The sequence below is a fragment of the Oculina patagonica genome, chromosome 8, assembly GCF_052425735.1.
Source record: "Oculina patagonica isolate OP01 chromosome 8, crgOcupat, whole genome shotgun sequence".
In the NCBI taxonomy this organism is placed as follows: domain Eukaryota; kingdom Metazoa; phylum Cnidaria; class Anthozoa; order Scleractinia; family Oculinidae; genus Oculina; species Oculina patagonica.
The window spans coordinates 22,948,614-22,972,197 of NC_135765.1; the positions used below are offsets into that span (position 1 = coordinate 22,948,614).

At 38.6% G+C, this 23,584-nt stretch overlaps 1 protein-coding gene and 1 long non-coding RNA gene across 9 annotated transcripts in view; one reads left to right on the plus strand and one right to left on the minus strand.

The window, feature by feature from the left end:
- Positions 1 to 5,039, plus strand: part of LOC144662450 (uncharacterized) — a 49,532-nt gene extending 44,493 nt beyond the window's left edge. For all 8 annotated transcript variants that reach the window (XM_078523252.1, XM_078523256.1, XM_078523255.1 and 5 more), the window contains one exon: positions 987 to 5,039. In XM_078523252.1, coding sequence (XP_078379378.1) covers positions 987 to 1,518 — 532 coding nt within the window. In that variant the 3' untranslated portion in view covers positions 1,519 to 5,039. The remainder of the gene's footprint in view (positions 1 to 986) is intronic.
- Positions 5,040 to 10,502: 5,463 nt separating this feature from the next.
- LOC144662453 (uncharacterized) lies at positions 10,503 to 20,620 on the minus strand. The gene is made up of 3 exons (XR_013572450.1): positions 20,272 to 20,620; positions 19,106 to 19,213; positions 10,503 to 18,017 (listed from the first exon to the last, which is right to left on the minus strand). It is a non-coding gene; the product is annotated as an uncharacterized LOC144662453 (long non-coding RNA).
- Positions 20,621 to 23,584: the final 2,964 nt, after the last annotated feature.

Below are 23,584 nucleotides of genomic sequence, written 5' to 3' on the forward strand. Positions count from 1 at the left end.
TGCCTAGTTCATCAACGTCTTTGCAGTGAACAAAATTGAAAAAGAGCCACAGAACACAACCCCTGCCGTTATACCTAAATTAATCAGTATTGTCGACACAGACAATCGAGTGAACCAATCAAAACTCAAAGCAATTACATGTAGTTGGCACGAAGCGCGGGAAAACGTGCGCGAGCGAGTCACAATTGGTTTTGGTTTTACTTCTGATTGGCCGAGAAAGTGGGGCGAAATTTTTAAACCAATCACTAAGCGTAGTGAACGCAAAACCAAAGCAAACGCAAATTACTTTCGACACTCAAGTGAAAACCGCTCTATGTCGTCGCAAAAGAAATTCACGCAAATGCAAAAGCAAAAAAAACAAGCGGAAGAATAGAGACTGTGGACAGTCTTGTGTAGAGTCAAGTCTCGTGTTTGAACTGGTCAGAAGAGGTGCTTTTGTAAAGCCGTACCTCTTGTCAATTGGTTAGAGAAGTTTTCTCAGATTCCTTTAGAAATTCTTTGTCAGGTTTTTTTGTTTGGAGTTTCTGATTTGTTGGAAAGTCATTACTAATGATTGACCAAGTCGCTCAGTGTAGTTTTTAATAAGGATATGGACAGAGGTTGTGAAGTTTCTATTATGTCTTCATTTTACATCGTGTAGATAAAAAATGACGTTTACCCTGGGCTAGCCATTTCCCACAATGTGAAGATACAGTCAACTCTCTCTCTGAGTCTCTCTCTCTCTTAACGGACATCTCTATAAGACGGACACCTCCATAAGACGGACACCTGGTGTTGGTCGCGTCCCTGTCGTTTCTTCAATCATTTTACTAATAGTAGACTCCCTATAAGACGGATACCTCTCTAGGACGGACAGTTGGAGCCGGTCCCGAAGGTGTCCGTTTCAGAGAGAGTTGAGTGTATAAGCTTAAGCGACAGCATCTACCACTGGTTAATCTAAAAGTTAAAAGCAAAGTTTAGAAAAGCGGAACTATTGTTTTCCTCAGAGTGCTATCGGAGGTGAATTTCGAGAGGCAGTTTGCAGAGCTTCCTGAATACATTCCTTATCATCGCCAAGGCCGAGAAGGCAAATCAATTAACAAGCGAGCTCACGTAACACCAAACGCTTATGACGATGGCTCGCAAGCAGCTACTTCTGCCCTAGAAAGGCCGTCTTCTGCAGCCAGTTCAACAGTGGACGGAGGTCTTGGCGCGGGTCTCAAAACGGGTGGCATGCCGAGTCTGGATGCGCTCGCAGAGGTCGCCGCCCTAGAGCAAGGTGCTGGTCTAAAGGAGACAGACAAGGACGAGAAGACAGAACCAAGCAGCCCCACCCTCTCCTCCCACAAAAAGCCAGTGGATCAGCGACGGGGCGTGGTTCTGCAGCTCTTTCAGGATCATGGGTATTTCCCTTCTGATGGCGTCACGTCTGTGTTTCAACAGCGACATGCAGATTTATTCCCGACCAAAGGAGCACTACAGCTCAAGATCAGAGAGGTCAGGCAAAAGATTATGCACAACACCGGAGCAAATAAGTAAGGCAAGTTAAGTGTGCAAGTTAAGATAGAACTCGGCTCCTTTTGAGCTTCAAATAGTGTTGAAAAGTTTCAACGGAGTTTCATGGATCAAGTATTACATAATACGAGATTATTTCACATCTAGTTTACACGTGTGCCCATTTTAGAGATATGTCCTATATCAGACATTTCAGTCGCCATGAAATTAACCAAGAAATATTTGAAGCACTATTTTGAAATTTAAGATGCAAACTGCATTTTGGGAAACTCTTTACAGTGCAAACAGTATAAGCAGAAAGAAAATTTGAGACTCAAGAGAATTCCCATTCAATTTAAACCAAGTTTCGCATATATTGGAGCTTTAATACAGGTTTCTAAAAACCATTAACGTTCTCTTCGTTAATTGAACTTAAGAAATTTACTAAAAAAATAAGATCAAAGTTTTCCTTGACAACGGCTTTGCCAGTAAATAGTTTGCTGCTATTTGGCTTTTTTAATGCGTGTCAAAAAACGCACGTGCGATTAATTCCACGTGCTGTTATAGGCACTCTGATTGGCTGAATAGTAAGGAAAACCAATAGATAAATTTCAAAAAGTTGTCTTGAGTGAACCAAAGACCCAGTTACTGATAATGCAATGCATTCATTGTAAAGTCTGCGATATAAAATAATCATATGTATACTTACATACTCAAAAACCGTTCTTGGAGTTGTTGCTGCCTTCAAAGTAAAAATATGACTGCATTGTAATCACTGACATAACGAACTCATTTTGTCGTAACAAATCAGTCCATCTTCTCCAAAAGACTGTTTAAATTCTTCGAAAACGTGCACTAACTTTTGCTTCTGAGAATTTATTGACAGCGGCAGGACTAGCTCGAGTAAACTGCCGATGAAATTTCGATTGGTCCATCAATTCCGATTGTTCAAGCCGAGCGTTGTCCGACGAACAACGACTTACGTCCGACGAAATTTCAGCCACTTTTCCTCGAGCGTTCTTGTCGTTTCAACTGATAATGTATATAGGTGTTTCGAAAAGTGTTCTTTTAGAAGAAGACCTGTTTAAGGACTCCTCGCTGGTTTCGTTTATGTTTTCCTCGCGGTATTTAAACCGAAGATTACTCGCCCTATATTGAGTTCGTTGTTGGCCGCCATGTTGAATGATTTAGCTCGGGGACGCAGCTGCTCGACGATTTGTTCCGAGCGAGACGCTCGAGATTTCTTCGGAAGACTTCGTCTTTATACCGGAAAATTCAACATGGCGTCCGACACTTGCTTTCTTTGGCGATTATATAACTAGTATAGTAGAGTATGTTATTTATTGAGTTAACCAGCTTGGTGTGTACAGTTGTAAGATAATTGAGAAGGTTATAGAGTGATTTTACGGTGGATGTATATACAATGGTTTAATTTCTTTTTATCTTACATATATATAGTGCAGAATTTATGTTCGTAGAACTAAAGGATTATCCAACATTGAAATGGTGTAAGCTATGCAGTGGCATATGTTAACTAAATATAAACGCTTTTAATAGACTATTGTGCGCATACGAAACAGGTGAAAAAGTTGCCTTAACGTGGCTGAGTCGCGCCTTTTTTTTAGCAGGTTTTGACTGCCCTACCTTCATCAAATGTCATCCTCTTAAAAAAGTAATGAAATTTGAAAACATAATGAACCAAAACTTGAGCTTTATCTTCCCAAAAGAAATTTAAGTTGTTTCATGATATCCGTTTGAAAACACTCCTTTTGGTTTTTCCGTCGCTTCAAATTATTATTTACAAAGTTTATTTTACAAGCGTGACCATGCTGCCGTTACTTGCCTTAATCACTGCGTGACGGCTGAAGTAACGACAGCGATCGAGACAAAGCGTGACTCAGCCTCTTTAAAATGTATAGAAAGGCGCAGAGGTGTAAAAGACCTGTGATTTGAAAACAGCCAATCAACGCCTCGGAACAAATTGCAAACAACCAATTCGCGTTATACGTTGTATTTTTCACGTCAGTAATACTGACCATTAAACTGTAAAATTAAGATCACTAATTTGACGATATCATTGCCTTCAATACGAACGCCAGTACTTACTCGTTCCAAAACCTCTTCTATTCAATACTGTATTTAGATTTTGCCCAAGAGTACGAGAAAACTACTGCAGTAAAACCCGAATATAACAAACGATTTTGATACCAAAACATTAGTTTGTTATACTCAGGTTGTTCAGCACATGATTTTATTAAATAGAACAATAGCATAAGCTTGAATGGGATTACTGTTAGTTTTTACTGATTTGATTTTTTTGTTCACCTCTTTAAAAACAAAGAAAACTAACGAACAGTTTTTCTATCGTTTTCTACTGAACTAGTTTTGTAAGCGCATTCATGCTTTGCTCTTGCGTGACAGCTCTTCCGTGACAGTTTTCTAAGATTCATTACAGTTCACCCTCTTCGTGACAGTTTTTTCTACGCGCAATAGTGATTGGCTGTTATCGAAATAGTTTTTTCTAAGGTTAGTTTTGATTGGTTCCTACCAGACAGATTGTCTTACAAGGTCCGTTCAAGTCTAGTCATTCGATTTAACTTTAACAAACTAGTTATCTGAAAATACGCCCGTTGTGGTGCGAGGTTTCGCGCGTGTGAAAGTGCGTGTTTTGTAATCCCATTCAGTGGTAGATGTTCACCTTTTCTACAGCTTGACTGTGATGTAATTGCTTCCAACTATTTATTTAAAAGTAACGCGGGCGAGGTCGCACCGCATTTGTGTCTTTTAACGAAACTCAATGAAATCTCTGCAAATTGTCGACATTACATCAGCATTAATGTATGTATTTTGGTTAGTTTGATAACGCTTCAAGATTTAAAGGTTATCACTAATAAAAGAAATCTGACGTTTCTATGGAGGTGATTACGCCTTATGAGGCTTATCACGCGTGGGGATTTTATTCTTTTTAATTTTTTGATTGAAGAGGTGTCGGAAATTTGCAAAGTTTTCATTTTAAGCGGACTGTACTTATTAAATACGCTAACGTAGCAAGGAAAACGCTTGAACGGCATGAGTGTTTTTATACATGGGTATTTTTATTTGCATTATATTGGTTTGTTTTTATACGCATTAGAGTTTGTTTATGGTGTGGTTTTGGTATTTTATGTTACACTTGCGTTTTCCTTTCATTGAGAATGCCGTTCTCTGGTTGTTAGATTTATTTCCGAAAGACGAAGACATTCCGACGACTTCCGACTTTTGTTCGGCGAAAATTCGGTGATTGGCTTTAACAACGACTATCGACTAGGTATCCTTACCAGAACTCTATAGTGCTAGAGAACGGTATCCTATAAATTGTAATAACAATTATGTCTGTACTGAAAATAACGACAAACTGATAATCTGTGGTACTGCTAAAAGTCAGGCCCGGCCTGGCCCATGCGCCTTCTTTTTCGAAACCTGTTTCGCGTCTTTCTCTGAAATGGAAATTAGGAATTATTATAAAATATTAATGCTTTGTACTGGAGCGAGCTTTGGTCGAGCGATTAAAGGCGATTTTACGAAAATTACTGTCTGTAAAATATTTTTGATGCGATGAAGCGTGGGTGTGGGGCGTGTTTGGGCGCGCGCGCGTGTGTGTGCTCGTACCTGCGTGTGTATGAATTCGCTGGAGTCCCGTGTTTCAGGGCTTGTACGCGCTTCCCCTTTCTTCCTTTTCTGTGCGCGTCAGGCAGGTCACAGATAGCTCAAAGCCCCGAATTGATCGCACTCCAAACAGTCGAAGTAGGCCTTTCTGCTCAAGTGACTCGTAGCTCCCGTCGCCGCTTAACTTCACATTCTGTAGCACCCAGCGGCTAGGAGCTGCATGGAATGCTAGTCCATCGCAGGATTCTGTCAGGTTGCCCCCACAATTCACCAATCTGGAGCCCAGCGCACTAACCATTAGGCCACCGCGCCTCCCAGAGTAAACGACGGTATTTATTACTAACAATGGTAATACGATCTCAACCATCCCTAGTCCCCTACGCAAACATAAAAATTTATGAAAATTGAAGTGGCGAGAGGACTGTCTATACAATAGTGATAAATCTGTGTTTATCAATCAAAGATCGATTAAGCTGTGTATCGATGGAGGCTCGCTGTGAACTCTCCCCTGGTTTTCAAATCATACCTGTGCCTGATGTGACAAACCATTGCAATGGCATGCGGCTTTTTCTCCAGGAGGGAACTTTCAATATTACAGAAGCGGAAATGCTAGTTGGAAAGTGTGAATTTAACCCACAAATGTGATCAATTTGGGTGTGGCTCAAGCATTATTTGATCCCCTAAAATGTACTATTCTAAAACAGCTAAGCAAATAAGAGCTATATAGTAACACAGAATGACGGTGTTCTTTATTGCTTCACGAGCAGCCCCTAAAAGATACCTCGATGTACCTTTCCTGCGCACCCTTAACAGGACCCTAAATGAGACCAAAGCCACGTGCACAATATTAATTTAAACCCGTAAAAGAGTTGACGAGCATCTCCGTCCCTTTCACATGGACGCCTCCCCCCCCCCCCCCCCCCCTGCCCGGACTTTGGCTGTCATCGCTCTAATAAGGAAAGGCTTAATGTCCTCCTTCCTAATTCTTTTGTCTTTTTTGTCCTCCCGAATTAGCAATTATGTTGTTTATTTTGACATGCGATTCTGTTCACTTTAATTGTTGCGTAATACTAGCGATTTTAATATAATGACCTTTCAACATGGAGATCAAAGGGATGCCTCTATTAATGTCCTGCACGAATTTTTTTAAGCCATCTAAAAAAAATACTTTCCTGGTACAGTGGAACCCCGATATAACGATATGCCAAGGGAGCAGTAATTTATATCGTTATATCGAGGAATCGTTATATCGAAGTTCCCGATATAACGATATCGCCGTAAAATAACCGAAAATATCGTTATATCGGGGTGAACCAAACATATATATGTTATTTGCCGGCCGGGAGGTCGTATTGGGAAAAACTGTACCCGAGGTCTTGAGTACGGCCCGAGGCCGCAGGCCAAGGGCCGTGCTCAAGACCGAGGGTACAGTTTTTCCCAATACGAACCGACCTAGGCCGGCAAATAACGTTTTTATTTTTTTCTACTTTATTTGTTTGGAAAAGAAACCAAGGAAAAATGTGTCGCAAAATCTTTGTTTTTACGCGCGGATTTGATTTGATTTGATTTGAGTCCGACTTGATCGACGAGCAAGAATGAAGAATCTTTTGCTATTTAATTCCGAATGAAATAGCTTTACTTAAAATGAACCGTACTCAAAAAAGGTTCAGCATATTTAATTTACATTGCAGAGAATCAAGAAAAGCAAATGAAGTTATAAATAAAGCACAAATATGCCGCAAAACTTAACACATTTAAATCGATTTCAGTCGGCTTCCCAAACAATTCTCGATAAATTCTCTTGACTGAAGAATTTTTGCTCACAGGGTGTTAAGGCTATTTCTCTGACTCAAAAATACTCTTTGACTGGAAAGCAGTATTTTAATCTATTCACACTTGTATTTAACAAATTAATAATCTCTGTACTTTTCCCAGCAGAATTTTATTCTGATAAACAGTGTCATACTGAATGAAATGCGTAGTGTCTACGTACGGCACAATATTGTGATAATTAATTTGTCCGTTTTTAATCAAAGAATCTCATTTCCTTGAATGATGGCAAATAGTGTTCTGCTTTAGCAAAACTTGACAGATAAACAAGGCAGTTAAACTCATAGATAGAGCCTAAAAACCGCGGTGAAGGTTACCGCAATGGCGTGAAAATCATTGCAAAATGCACAAACAACGCGACGGCAAACTACGAACAGTAAACTACAACTCGATTTTGTTGAGAAAGAAATAAATACTCGCCTTTTGAAGAACTTTGAGGCCTTTAATTCCACTGCTTTTTAGTCCTTTCAAATTTACAACGGTTGGTAAACTCGAGTAAACAGCTATTTCGATTTTGGAGAGCAAAACTTTCATGTGTTCGTTCGACTCGCTGCACACTGATTTCGCGCGGAACTGAATCCCGTTCCGTTGATTCCCTGCGGCCCGCGTACCGTTGACCGCGGTCAAGATCGGAAAATTCCGCCCGCTCCCGGAACCAATCAGATTGCAGGATTTGGTTCATCTTGCCCGCTCACGCGCTGAGATAAAAATAAACTTTTTTACTGGATGAAGAGGCTTTGAATACAGTGTCATTAATTATATATTGTCGTATATCATCGTACAAAAGACTTGCAAAGCTGTTGTCAGAAACGTTAGAGATAACCTCTTTACTGTTATGTTATTGGATTAAATTCAGTGTTTTGCTTTAATTGTGACTGTGAACTGAAAATATCGTTATATCGGGGAAGATTTCACGTTCGGTACGCTAAATTTCCATCGTTATATCGGGAATATCGTTATATCGAAGATCGTTATATCGGGGTTCTGTCCCATACATTTTTACTGTAACTTTTGCCGGGACATAGAATATTCATCGTTATATCGGGAATATCGTTATATCGAGGATCGTTATATCGGGTTTCCACTGTAATACAACAAAATCAAATGGGCTTGCTCCCCAAGCTGAGAAAAATTTTATGTGCAGAAGGAAATTGTGTTTAACTATTGTACCCAGATCTCTTCTGGCAGGGTTCCCCGCGCTACAAAGAGATCTAATAAGTACGAGATTATTCGCTTTATAAGCGAAACAAAGCGATATCGCGGCATTAATCGGTATTTTAAGAATTTCTTATTTATTTCAATTGTGGTATTTAAGGCTCTTAAAAATTATAAATCGCTGAAATCTTGGAATAAATAGAAAAAAAACACGCTAAATTTAGTAACCATTAAGTTTCGGTGGACACCAATTATATAGTAACCTTGCATTCCATTGCGGTCATGTACTTAAGGAACTTAGTCAGGGATGTTTATTATGTCGCTAAAACCGGAAGCATGTGAAGTAGCAATCTCTTTGAGTCTTTTTTTTATCCCAGATATGGTGCAACACAAAACAACTTCAGCACCGTCTGTAAAACTGTCCCGGGTTTGGGGGTGAGCGGGGGGGGGGGGGGGGGGGGTACTCCAGTAAATTTCTCATAGGTGTGTGCCGCGAAGGTTCTTAAACGCTTAACCTGTTTAAAAAAAAACGAAAAATGATACCCTTTATGAGCCCTAAACTCGAAAAATAACACTAAATTTAAGAAAAAAACTTAAAATGGCGCGACCGGGTTCGCGCTATTTCGTTTCTGTAACATTGAAAGTAAAGTTAAGCAAATAAACTTAACGGATAGTTCAGTTTCAATAGAACCTCTTTTTTGTCTAGCTGGACGTTTATGCTCTGTAATTTTAGCTGGTACAATTTAGGTACCCTAAAAAGAGGCAAAAATGACACCCTACTTAAGGATCAAGAAACAAAAAATAGAATAGGTAAAAGAATAAAGAACATACCTTATCTCGCGCCACATACCTGCCCCCCCCCCCCCTCCCCTCGGAGGAAAACCAGGACGCCATTTTGCATTTTGTGATGAAGTTGGCAAGACTTGCATCTCGTGATACACATTCTCCCCCAAGTCAAAGTCAGAGAGCCTAGAAGGGAATCTGAGCCAACTGGGCTAAATTAAATATTTTTTGAATGATTCGCATCTCCTATGTCTGGAAATTCGTGTCCCTAGGTTAATCATCCAAAACCAATGTTATCAACGGCTTAACCTCAAGTTTCCTTAAATAACCCTGCAATATTTTTCGACGCCCAAGGTCTCAAGTCACTGAGCTAAATTTAATAGGTGCCGAACGGAGAGACTTGCCATGATCTGTTATTCTGTATGAAATGCAAGTATAGAAATGGTGGATCAAAAATGGATAATATTGTTAGCAAATGTAAGCTATGTAATCCGGCTTACAAGAAATGGCCGTTAATTAAGTCGTGCGCGTGTGGACTTAATGAGATAATTCGCAGCCAAAAATAGTAAATATATCAACAGTTAAGGGTCTTAAAATATTTCAGACGTTTGTGGTTTGTAATGTTGTTTGTCCCGGGAAATAAACAACACTTGTTTGTTATTAAATCGAACACGACCGGCTCCAGCAAGTCTTGTTTGTCTTTCAAAGCTAGTGTTCCATCCAGCATACGTACAGATTGTGGGGAATGGAGAGGGTGGGGGGGGGGGGAGGGGGGGGGGGAGAGTGGGGGGCAAGGGAGGGAGTGTACGGATGTCGTAAACCTGCAAACAAGAAAGGAAAAGAAGAGAGCCGGTTGCGAAGAACAACCCTCTTTCTTTTAATTTTTCTCATTCGCGCCTTTATTTGCCTTTCAATAAGAATCTGTGAGCCTGGATTCATTTAGCTTCGTAGTAATGCAACGTGTCTACCCCGGAAAGTAACTCGTTGCGTGACCTTCAACTCAGGCAACGGCTAGGTTCCAGGCCTTATTCTTGTGCACTGAACCACTCGGTTAAATCAGACGGGGGAGATGGGGTCTCTTGGCTCAGACGGTGTTCAGTGAAGGATAATACCTCTATATTTTAAGATTGCAATTGCAGATACGAACCCAAAAATAGCCTACCCCGGCGACAATAGGAAATTTTATAGACAAAACAATATACCAGGAGGAAGAAAACACACTCAAGATCAAAGAGCGTTTTATTGCGCCATCGAAACACGAAACGTTGGGGAACAGTATGCTCTTATTCGCCTTTGTATGACACTTTGTGAATTGCTTCTCCCCCACGTTCATTTTTAATTAGTTCATGTTCTTCGCTTGAAACCCTTTTTCCGGCACGGTTATTAAAACTGATGTTTCTGACAGACTACAGGGCAATATCAAAAGGTTGAGGAAGACGAATAAGGGGTCTAAATAAACTAGAAATGAAGAGAGGCTCTACATTTTCTTTGGAGAACTGAAAGGTGTTGTTTGCTACGATTTCCCCTGCTTTCGTAGACTTGAGTGTATGATGCGGACAACAGTCATATACCCATTTGGTCATTGGGGCAAACCGAACCAAGAACATACGACAAAGGGACAGATAAATGTTCAATTTTATTCCAACTATTGCTGCACAGATAAAATTACTAATAAAATCGCTAATGATCCTGATTTGGAAAGCGGCTTGGTTAAGTATACAACCGCAAATCTTTCAATGCATGGTCTTCAATTTAATTTTTATAATGTGTTGAACTCCCTAGCTATATTTCTATATTAGCTAATAACATTGAATGCAATAAAGTTCAAACTAAGTCAAAAAAGCCTTGTTTATATGTCTGGGTGATGCCGAACTATGGATCTTGTGAAACGGGATTCGAGCGTGGGCATATATTACACGTGTTGTATGTTTGAAAAGTTAAAAGCACTCAATATTTTTAGCAGTGCTTATCTCTACCAGATGTATCATGAATGGCCGGGACAAACACAACAAAGCGTTCAGGGATTAAAAACTCATTCAACTCCGAAGAACTAACAAAGTGTTAAAGTTTAGTACTTCTTGTCGCTTCATGCTATAGACTAACTACTGAACCAGAATGAAGCTCCAGATGTTAAAATGCGTCCCGTGCACAGATTTAACATTCTTTACTCATTCAACAATGAACGTTATTTTTATTCATTTGCTTACACAAAAGCACAGCTGCAGACGACCACTTTACTTCACTTTACAATGCGTATTCTATTTTAAAACCCCGCTTGAGATATACACCAGCAGAGAAGAACAATATATACTGCAATGTCGGACACTTCGCAATTGTAAAATGGCGCTTTTGCAAAACGCGGTTACAGGTTTGCATAACGTTAACTTCATGGCGTCTGAGCTAGTATTGTTCTGTTCTGAATGCAGAAAAACCTCCTTTCAACTGGTCCAAGCTAATATTTAAACGAGAAAATCTTTGTTTGACCACGTTGGAGCAACGTTTGTGAGCACAGCACACGTGGACCATAGAGCCGAACTTGTGGAGAAAAATCCCACAAGTTCGGATCTACGGGTTCACGTCAACCGCATTGAGTTTCATCGGGAAGTACTCCAGTTTCGTAGCTATTTTAACCAAGCAATTAGCACTTTTTTACAGGAAATTAACGTTTAAATAATAGATTTACTTTTTTCATGAACGGATATGAATGCATGTTTCTGTATGGCTTCTAACATCTGCGCCGCCCACAGCACTGCAAGATGTTTACTCTCTCTAGTGGGCTAAATTTAAATAAGAAAAGAATTGTCTGACAGACAAGACTCGTGTAGTTTCCTTTCAAAAGATATTTCTGCATTAATAAGAAAAATAACGTGCCAAATGCAATGAAAGATCTGCTCACGAACTCATCTGCTGTCAGTTATAACTTAAATGCATTACAAGTAAATAACAATGTTGTTTACCGACTGTTATATCATTTACTTTGCAGCTCTGCAAAAGTCAATACTCTTATGCTTGTAGTTTTTAATTAAGAATTATTCTAGATAAATGAGTTTTTTTCCAGCCCTTTCCGCATCAGATATTACAAACCCCAAACCAGGTTGCTATCATAACGTTTTAACTTCAGACCTGAGATAAATTCCGATATCACCCGCTTCGCTTAAATGAATCTTTTGCGGTTTACCAGTGCGACGTTGAGAGCGTAATTTCAGTAAGTTTTAGTTGCACCGAGATGCTTTTTAAGTTTTCATTTAAAAAGATACTTCTTTGGATATTAAAACACTCCACAAAATGTGTTTCTATGATAGCTTGAATTGTTCGTGCTTATCAGTAACTGGGCGAGGTTAACGGTTCCACGGAATCACTGATAAAAATCACAAGAACCTTTGCCTCAATTTGTTTTCTTATAGAACATTTGCAAAATACCGAAGTCTCAGAAGAAATTAACACAGCTTGCATAGATTTGAAGGACCTGGAATATAAATGCTTATTCCCGAGAGATGAGGGAATTTTGGAAGCAAGAATTTGTAGTAGTTAAGTCTAAGAAATGACCTCCATGTTGAAGTCTACGTTTGCCGTCGAAGGTTTGGCACAAGACATAAAGCACGATCTCTCCAGCAAGAAGGAGTCATCACTCTAAAGGATTTGGACTCTGAAAACAGTTTCTGGATATTCAAACAAAACCGCAAACTGAAAATGTAGAAGAAAAACTACAGTGGCGCGCACGCATTGAAAGTCAGCCAGCCAGACTTCCTACAGACAGTAAGGTAACGGATTTCCCGAGAGTCTTAGAGCCACAATTTGTAACTGATAAACTAAAGAAAAAATCGTGATTTCGACGATTTGAAAGCATTGAAACTAACCTTAATTACTGGGAAAGTCTGCAACGAAGATACCTCCACTGCCACACTACACCACTCAACCTTTTATCTTAGCTTGAAAAGCTTTAAAAGAGCTCAGCACCTTATTAGGTCATAGGCATATTGCATAAACAAGTATTATGGTATGGATTGTGGGCGTTGCTTTCTGTTCGAGCAAAATGTTACCCTCTTTACAAAGTTTGCTAGCTAGGAAAGAAATATATCTAAGGCAAAGCCATACTTAGCTAAACTATTCTCTAAGTATGCTATTCCTTTTTACAACAACGCTCTCTGTAGGAACTGTGGACTTTGTCGGTCTTCTTCTTTGCTACATGGAACTATACACCAACACAGTTTATCAATGAAAGTACCTCGAATCTTTAAACTAATCCGAAGAAAGCTAAGATAAATTAAAAGGCTTTTTCACTAACGATTTTCCAATTTCTATGCTGTTTCCAATTTAGTTTCTAAGGACAAGAACGCAAGATATTTCTTTGAGCAGTTGGAAGTCGAGATTTATGTTCAATTCTGGGATCGCCGAACTCAATGGCTTCTAAACTGATTTCTGCTTTTGAATAAATAAACTTGCATCGTGCTTCAGAAAAAAACACTAGAACATATTCCAAATAAAGAGTATATTTAGTCTTTTTCCTTAAGAATGGTTTTATCTCTCGGATACAAATGCTTTAATTTTGCGAAGAGGAAAATCATTTGGCCACTGCACTGAATTATCTTTCTTGCTCAGTCAAAGATGGAAACATTTCCCTCTACCAGAAACACTTGCCCAGTTATTCTGAAGTTAACGACAATTTATTTCTCGAAAAGGTAAATGTAAACGCTAACTTTCGCTTATTTATAAAGAACTTTTACCCATCTTTTAGAAATAAATTCGTGAGGAGTATTTTAATTGCTTCAGACACTGTTAATATCAACCGATATGCAAGACCTAGTTCCCGAGCTTTATAGATAAAACTTCAAAATGTTCAAAGGATATCTAAGAGTTTCCCAGTTAACTCTTGAAAAAAATTAAGGGAATTGTATCTTGAAGAACCGAAACAACCGTATGTAGTTATTTGGGTATTAAGATTTAACAAAAAGAAGAGGCCACGCAGACAGATTCACCTTTGCTTCACCTTCAGATGTTGTTCGGTCTAACGTACGTTTTGCTCCAAATTCACACGTTTTCTTACTAAAAAAGAAAACGTTTTTAAAAATCCAAATTAACAGCTCATTTTTGCTTTCTCCTCCAAAATTTTGCCTGGATATAAGAATAACTGAACGCTGCTTAAGTCTCACGGATAAACAGATTTTTTTCGTTTGGATGGAAATATTTGAAATCAAGAATACTCTTTTCAAAGTCATGTTTAAAACTTGAATTCTCTAGACAAAAACAGACTCAAGTTCTGTTTGAGCGACATTTACTTCAATTTGCTAAAACTCGGAATTTGCTTGTCGAGGAAGATTTGTAAGCGACTGGCTTTGCACGACCCCAACATGATCTTGTTTGTTGCAAGGCCATCTGTCCACAAATGTGATACCTAAATCTCCCAAAAACATCCTTGTTGTTTTTCACACGTAAAAGGGCTTTTTTTATACCCAGGAAAATGCGAAAAAAACATCCGGCCCTTAAAATCGGAAGCGAAATTTAACATCTGTATCAAACGAACAAGATTCCCGGCTATCAAATCAATATGCTTAATGTCCAAGTTCACAAACGAAACCCTCTTTCGCCGGTCATATTGCATTCTGTAGATTTCCCTCCAAGAAAATAATTCCTGAAAACCTTTAAATATATCGTAGGGTTTTCTTAGCCTGCCTTAAGACAGGCTTTTACTGCAAGAGAACTCGGCTTGCGGATAAAAAAAAATCGTGTACAAGATTCCGCGTCTGTTAGCTTTCAGTTTAACGTGAGCTATTAAAAGTTGGATTTCAATGTCTGCACTTTGGGACCTAATCTCCTAGTGCTGATATCAGTAAAACGAAGAAATCCGTTTTCTAAATTTTATATTCCCTCCAATGGATTCGATTTTTACATTTTAATGAATCCAATGCAAAACTGCGAGTAATAAACGACATAAACTGCAACGCCTCCAGCCGGCCTTTGAATGCACGAGTAAGGTATCTTGCAAACAGAGATGCAAGTTCTTCAGTGCAATTGACCTCAAACATTTCTGGTCTTCAGCGATTTTTTATCCTGTTTTCAGCCAAAAAAAGGCTATTCAGTTTTATTCCAGTTTTGAGAGTTAAATGTGAAACACAACAAAAACAAATTCGAGTGTATTCTACAAGGAAATAATTTAGGTACATGACATTAACCTTATGCGTGAGGTATTTCAATGCCTGCACTTTGGGACCTAATCTCCTAGTCCTGATATCAGTAAAACGAAGAAATCCGTTTTCTAAATTTCATTTTCCCTCCAATGGATTCGATTTTTACATTTTAATGGATCCAATGCAAAACTGCGAGTAATAAACGACATAAACTGCAACGCCTCCAGCCGGCCTTTGAATGCACGAGTAAGGTATCTTGCAAACAGAGATGCAAGTTCTTCAGTGCAAAGGACCTTAAATATTTCTGATCTTCAGCGATTTTTTATCCTGTTTTTAGCCAAAAAAAGGCTATTCAGTTTTATCCCAGTTTTGAGAGTTAAATGTGAAACACAACAAAAACAAATTCGATTGTATTCTACAAGGAAATAATTTAGGTACATGACATTAACCTTATGCGTGAGGTATTTCAATGCCTGCACTTTGGGACCTAATTTCCTAGTCCTGATATCAGTAAAACGAAGAAATCCGTTTTCTAAATTTTATATTCCCTCCAATGGATTCGATTTTTACATTTTAGTGAATCCAATGCAAAACTGCGAGTAATAAACGACATAAACTGCAACGCCTCCAGCCGGCCTTTGAATGCACGAGTAAGGTATCTTGCAGACAGTGATGTCAGTTCTTCAGTCCGGCATAGGACCGCAAATGTTTCTGATCTTTAGCGCTTTTTTATCCTATTTTTAGCCAAAAAAAGGCTATTTAGTTTTATCCCAGTTTTGAGAGTTAAATGTGAAACACAACAAAAACAAATTCGAGTGTATTCTACAAGGAAATAATTTAGGTACATGACATTAACCTTATGCGTGAGGCATCTGTAACTGTTGTTGATGAGAGGAGCGAATCTTTACCACATCTTTTTTTGCCTGAGCTTTTAAAATCCACAAATATACCTAACCCGTGTGTAAAGAATCTAACATCTAGAATCTTGCAAAAGAAACATAAAATTACTAGGAAAGTAAAGTTCAGTTCGACAATTAAAGTCATAAAAATTTTTCATGGTTCAAAAATGTCGGCTGTGTTTAGTATCAAGCAGTCGTTTCAGGACTTCGGTTCTAGCACTCTTTTGCAACTATATAACTTGAATTTACTTGGGCAATTCAAACTGAAAACAACTTAGTAAACAGACTGCTATTGTTTAAAAATTTCATTCCTTTAAACCGGCGAAGGATTGAGAAAGGTAGTCTACATGTTTTAAAGTGACCTCGATTTAACTTTCTTAATGTTTCAGTCAAATTTAAGTTCTATTTGGAAGCTGGGATCTTGTCTAACAAAACAAAATGCTCTCTGATGACTCAAGTTCTGTAAAGTACAACTAACAAGGATAAGCAATAACATGAAAATAATCTTTCGAGTCTAAAGCTTCCAACATGGTTACGTCTGAATAACCTCCCTTAGAGTTAGCCAGCAATGGTCTCGTTTAGAAAACTGCTTTTGTTTGGGTGAAAATTTCTCTGCAACTTGTATTGTGATCCCAGAAATGGTATCCTTTGATAATGTTCTCTGTTTTTTAGTTTGTAATGATCTAAGTGCAAAAGACAATTAGAGCGTTTTGCATATCGCGTGCGCCTACTGTCGAGTTGAGCCAGACAAACTGTAAACAGATAAAGGCTTCGAAGTGTTCGAGGTGGAAAGCTTCTTTAACGAACATAGTTCTTCCGTAAAATGCCCTAAAACCTACAGTATAGTTAACATTTTATCCTGTATATTGTCTAGGACCAAATTAAATAGGATTTCTACAGAAGGTTTAAGCTGATCCAACGACGGCGAATGAAATCAACACTTACCTCAAGCACAATAGAAATGACATAGCTTTGTTTTCGAGTCGAACTACAACGATTCTTTGACGAAAGTTTACGATTCAAATCGTTTTTTAACACGATTTAGAAACATTTTAGTGAAGCGTACCGACTACCTTGCACGTGTAAGCTCCGATGCCACATGGCTTTGCTATCGTGATGTGGTTTTGAAACATGCAACTGGAATGTTGACTGAAGGCAAGCGAAAAACCTCTAGCAGTTTACCCTAGATCCAAACAGTTCTTACTTCGATTAGGCTCTCCATGTTAAGCTTTGAGAAAAATCTGTTCAGCAAGGGAAAGCCAAGTGCCTCTTTTTTAGGGAATCTCTCGCTAAATACCTGAAATGTAGAGCGTGGATGCCGACTTTCCAGTTTAAACTGTGGGTAACGGATGTGTAACCACACTTCACTCTTGAGAACAAACCCCGCCCCACGTGAGTCGGGCACTACATTTCATAAGTTCCCGGCTGTACTCAACTAGCACAGGACTAGCCTGGCACATGTGATCATTAAATTAATCGAAATTTCTGATTATTTCGTTAACGAGACCATTGAAAATAACGTAGCATTGGTTTTAAAACTTCCTTCAAACGAAAAAGATTTAATAGTGAAGTTAGCTCACGCTTTTAGAATTTTTGCTAGAAGTTAGATTGCTGTACTCAACTGACCGGACCGACACATGCGATTATTAAATTAATCGAAATTTCCGATTATTTCGTTAACGAGACGATTGAAAATATCCTGACATTGAATTTAAAACTTCCTCCACACGAAAATGGTTTAATAGTGAAGTTAGCTAACGGTTTTAGAATTTCTTGCTGGTAGTAAGTTAGGTCTGTGACACTCGATTACTTGAAGGCCTCCCGAGGTGACCTCGAGGAAATGGATCCCTAGTCAGTTTTGAGTTGCCTAAAATTACTATATCAAATAAAGAATTGTGTGTCTTGCTTGACGAAGAGTTAGCTGGGATGTTAAGAATTTGGAGAAGTATCTAACTAGTAGCGAAAAAGAGCTACGAAAGCCATGTTTGAATGAAAGGAAAAACCACAATGAAAAGCATGTGTGTAAAATGTAACTAGGTTCTAAGATCTTGTCTATTCACCAGTTAAGGTCTTCTTGAATTCACCATCTGTCCCTGTTTTGCTTTATCTGAAAGAAATCGTAAAAGATCCATGATTAAACTTTTAGTTTTTAACAGAAAGCCCCAGCATTAACTAAAGATGTAGTAACATTTACCTCACTGGGTCAAAAAGTTCACAGCAACCAGTCCAAAATCCTTGCTTCTACACTGTAAGAAACATGTTGTTTCTTTAATGATTTATACCTCCTTGTCGTTGAACACTTCTTGCAGAATCTCTTAATGAACTATATTATAGCTTTAAAACCTTTTTTTGACCTGTAACTTTACAATAGAAAATTACAAAAGGATCTACATGTTAGTAAGTGAAATTTCGAGCATTGGATTTTCAGTCAATGGGTCATCTCTCTTTAAGTTACTAAAATTTTCAACTGAATGTTCTGAATTTTTTGAGATTCCAGATACTTCCTAGATATGCCTCGTTGCTCAGGCAAAGAGTAAAGACTTTCTTGACTGAAATAATAAAAAAAAACTTGCAAACCTTAGCACTAGCTGTTAACTTGGGGACATGAGTCGTTAAATTTGAAGTGGCTTCGGTTAAACTGACGATTTCACTGCCAAAAAACAAGCTCCGTGTACTCACAAAGGCCAAACTGGTTTTCCTTTCCTCTTAGATAAGAGACTGTTTGACTATTAAAAGAGAGCAAGTAAAACTGAAAGTAATTTCGGGGTTGTTTACGCGAACCACCAAAATTCCTAAGCCAAATTTTTTCGATGGCGAATACAACCGCGCAAACCATATGCGGTCCACAGAGCTTTGCATAAAAACTAGACAGGACGAGACACAACAGCAAATACCTTTCAGGATGGTAAAACAGATTACAGAAGAATAATTGCTATGGTGTCCTTCTACTTGTAAAATAATCGACGTTCAGAAAATATTGTGTTGTTCGTCTCGTATTAAAGATGCTTGCGTCGAAAGATTCAACGAGAGGCGTTTCGCCGGATCAAAACCACTTCTAAACCTCGTGTCAGACAGACAGCCGATGTCGCTTAACTTTTTATGCAAATCGCAATTCTCTTATAAGCAAAGAATTGGGAAGAGTTTAAGCAATACTAGCATTAAAAAAACTAACAATACAACAAAAACGATGCTTACCAATTTAATCCTAAGAAGGCTTAGAACGCTTGCGTGCCCCTTGAAACATAGCGTGCTCGGAAATCGATTGATTTCCCGGTTCTATCGACTGGTACTCGTATTGTTTATCTACAACACAGACAAAAATACATTAGCACATCAATTTGAAACTAACTCATCCAGCGAGAAAGCACGCATACCATAGTTTGAAAGGAAACGTTACATAAGAGTAAGAACTTACCAAAATGTTTTGAACACAATGAGATCACAGTGAGAAATGACTACAAAAATGTTACTGCTAGCAGGACTGAGCCATCCCTCCATATTATCGGTAATAATAAAAGTGCTGCATTTGTATGCGATCTCGAAGTTCACCCCAAAGATTTCCTTTGCTGATTCAAAGTTAATTGCACTATATCGTAACTGGCAAACGCTTGAAGCAGACCACTGGTTGTATAAAGTTTATATTTTGCTCAATGTTTAGTAGTTGCTTACATTCTTTGACTACAAAGCAAGCCATTTCTCATGCGCCAAACACAGTCTTCCTATAGCGAATATATAACCAATTTTCTAGCTTTAAGCTTGCCGGCACAGACCTTGAACACAAAGGTTTTTTCTACAGCTCTCTGAACTGATAAGAGAATCACAGTCAGACAGTTAGGGTTCAATTTCAACGATTGTCCTAAGTCAGGTTTAGATCATTATGGAATTGTGTGATTGCTGTTACAAAAACAATAAACTTCCAAACCTGGAGCCAACGAATGACTTATACGCATAGTTGCAAAAAAGATATCTGCTAACATCGCTACTCAACAGCCTTATAAGTTATCTCGCCGCTTGTAAACTAAATTTAGACCCTATTCGCCGCTGCTAAACCAACAAAGTGCAAGCGAAATTTTTTCTTCTGTGCGCAAGTGCGAAAGCATGACTTTCCTGTACAGTTGTACATTTCAGCCCGTGTTTGCTTCAGAAATCACGCGAAGGCCAACAGAACTGTCTCGTATATCACGCGACAACTGGGTTTTCCAGGACACAGAAAAACACTTATTTCGACTAAGTGATTTCTCGATATGACACGGAAATTCGAGACAGTCGGTATGAGCGTCTGGGTATGAACAACTCAAAAGGAAATTATTTTACTCTAATCGACAGCGTAAAAAAATTAACAACACATTCACGTTTGCTACCTTAGCTTGATCCAGCAGATTCGCTTTTCCTTGTAAAGGTCTAATAATGTTATAGATCTGTCCTCCAAAAAAATCATTCTTGTTCTCCAAAAGCCTTCAGCAATAAGCGGACGGCAAAACCACTGTCTGGGTTGGACACAATTATGCAAATTTTCCGTCAACTTGTATTCAAATGTGTCCGTCCAATTAACTCTGTGTCGTTACCTTTCACACCGCACTTACAAAGCACTTGCTCCGTCGAAAAACTGCCTTGCATTTTTATGCCTGAGTTCGCAGACCCCGTTGCTTCCCCAGATAGGGAAATTCGATCGCTTCTAGCGTGTTTTATTACGCGCCGCGCGCTCTAGACGTCACGGCGAAATTCAAGTGTTTAGCTAAACAAAACTGATAAATGAAGAACAATGCGAGTCTCTTTATTTCGCAACGACTGAATGGCTGCGGTACTAAGGCCGCGGGCCTAACCCTAGAAATTTTAATTAATTATAACAGATACTGTATTAAAGAGAGTTCTAGACTTAAAGGTCGCCGCTCTAATCATATATCGTGACGCAAATAACAATATTACTTCCGGTGAAAGTTAGCTAACGAGGAACGATTACAAAACAGTTTCCAGACGAATAGCTTTCTTGGTCAAAAGTAGCTTTCTTTTGTAAACTGTCATCGCGTAAAGCGAAACCCTTTGTATCTTAACGAGGTCGATTCCATCGAAGATAAGACAGCTTAGATAGCAGTTATATTTCCATTCGTTCGATACCGGCTTCAAACAACGTTTATGCGTGACAGGTTCGTTGAATCTTACGCAATGCGCGACACATTTGTGCTGTTTGCACGACATCACGCTTATTTCAAGTCACGCTATAAAATGAAATGTTTAATAGCGTGACGTTCAAAATAACAAGCTGTTACATAACAAAGACCGAGCGCTCAATCCTTTGAGACCGCTAGAGCTTTGTTGGCTTTAGTAAACCCTAAAAGAGAATGGACAATCAATTAATAAGTATTTGGGTTGAAAATAATTTCAGTGTCTGTATTATCACGATCATTCGTTAAATCAGGGTACTTGAGCCGTGTTTGTCATGCAAAGTAAAATCTTTTTTAATTTCTTGCAGACAGTCAATCATTTTTGCTTTAAAATGACAAGCGAATAAGCTTTCTAAATAAACCTTTGTTGTCTTCTGTCTAATTAATTGGGAAAAAGATAACACAGGTGTATTTTTATTCAGGCAGCTGTATTTGCTCACGACTGGATGCAAGCAGTGAGCACTTCTTGTAAAAATCGAGTAATATTAATTTTAGTTGGACAAAAATCGAGTACCAGAATAATTAAAGCGGCTGTGTCACGGATTTTAGCCAAATTTAGGCATCTGAAATGACCATCAAATTCGGTGAAATATAAAAATAACCTCTGAAAACAGTGAAGAAGCATTTCAATAACACAGCAAATACAAAAGAAGGCACGGAAATGGCCAAAAGTGACGAAGATTGAAATGGATTGCAATATGGGTTTTTGAAATATTGTTGGACTGACAGTTTTCAAACTTAGTCTTGTTTGCTTGTAACTTTAAATTAAAGACAAATTTGGTTGCATTAATCCAGTGGAGACAAATTTGGTTGCATTAATACTATGGGTTTGTCATTTGGATTCATAGAACTAATTTCTTTGCAAACATTAAGTTTCACAGCAAATATTTGGCAAAACGTAAAAAAAAACTTAACTCAGCCGTGACACAGTTCCTTTAAAATCCTAATACGTTATTTTCTACCCTTTTTAAAGCTAAAGTTGTAAGTAATTTTATTTATTTAACACCAACACAATTTTTCTTATCAGAGCCTGAGAAAATGAATTTCAAAGTTCACAAGAAACATGTAAACTATAGGAAAACTCTCACGTGTAGCTATTTTGTAAATTCGTCTTTGAAGTGAAGTTCAGTGGAACTTCGAATTTGTTTCAGTTCGATGTTTGGTGTTATTAGAAATGATTTCTTTTTGTAAGATACATTTAAAACAATAACCAGAAGTTTGCAATGATATGTACATAATCTTGGTACATAATTTTGTCCAATTAACGAAGTCCTGGCGAATTCCGTTTTAAGAATCAGTAAACCGAATTCCGTTATAAGTATCAGTAAACTTTGCCGAAGGCAAACGTTCTGAAGTACAGAATCAGTTGCTTGCTGCATTGACAGATCTTGCGTGACTCGAAAATTACTCATGCATTACGACAACAAACCGTGACAAATTCAACACAAATCTACCTCAAAGGAAACACGAGTACAGCGGGAAAAAAGTATCTGACAAGAAATAGGTGTTTTACCCGTGTGGGTATAATTTTTCCGGAGAGGGCAACTTCGGAAGATTTTTTTTATATAATAACTACTTACTTTTTTATCAGTTGTTGTTTCAAACTGCAATCGCATTCTCGTTCACTATTTGCAAGCATGTTATCTTCTGTGCGTCTCCAGACACCACTGAAATCCTGTTTGGAAACGCCTAGTTCATTTGGGAAGGAACGCTGGTCTGTCGTGAATGAGAAAACTCATGTGTAACTTTGGTTATAATCAAAGAGATCGTATTTTTAATTGTGTGCACAATCGACGAAAAGCTAGCGATAACGTAAAAGGGCGGGGCCAATGAAAGTGTATGCGCAACCCGCCCCTCCCCGTCCTACACAAACCCAACCCAAACCCAGGTTCTTGACGGCGCTTTTTGATAAAAAAAAAACCGCGTTGCGTTCGTAATCCGTCTTAATCTTTCTCAGTCTTCCATCCTTGATCATTCTCAGTTTTTATTTCTTCTTCGGTTATTTTCTACCTTAAAACTATCATTTGAGGTTTCTTTCAATTGGGAAGCCATTTTTTATATCAGAAAAATGACTTAAATGACTGTACATAGCTCCTTTGAATTCTCCATTCAAAAATCTTCAGGGAGACTGATCATTAGATTTCTGGACCACAGCTCTCGGCGCTAAACTACGGTTTCTGTATCATTAAGTGATCATGTATTTCAGCTCCCCCTGGATAGCATTAAATTTGCTAGCACTCATTTATACACCTGGGTGGAGAGAGAGGCTGCGTGAGAATAAAGTGTCTTGCCCAAGAACGCAACACAATGGCCCCGGCCAGGGCTCAAACTCGGATCGCAAGATGCGGAGTCCAGCGCGTTAACCATTAAGCCAGCGTGCCTTCCAATGGTAATAATTATTCTTCCCGAAAAGAGGAAATCACAGCGCAAGCATCGATTCGCGATGCACTTATACTCGTAAAAAGGTCTGAGTTTTATTTCATGTTTAAGATGAAAACAAAACTCTGCAGTC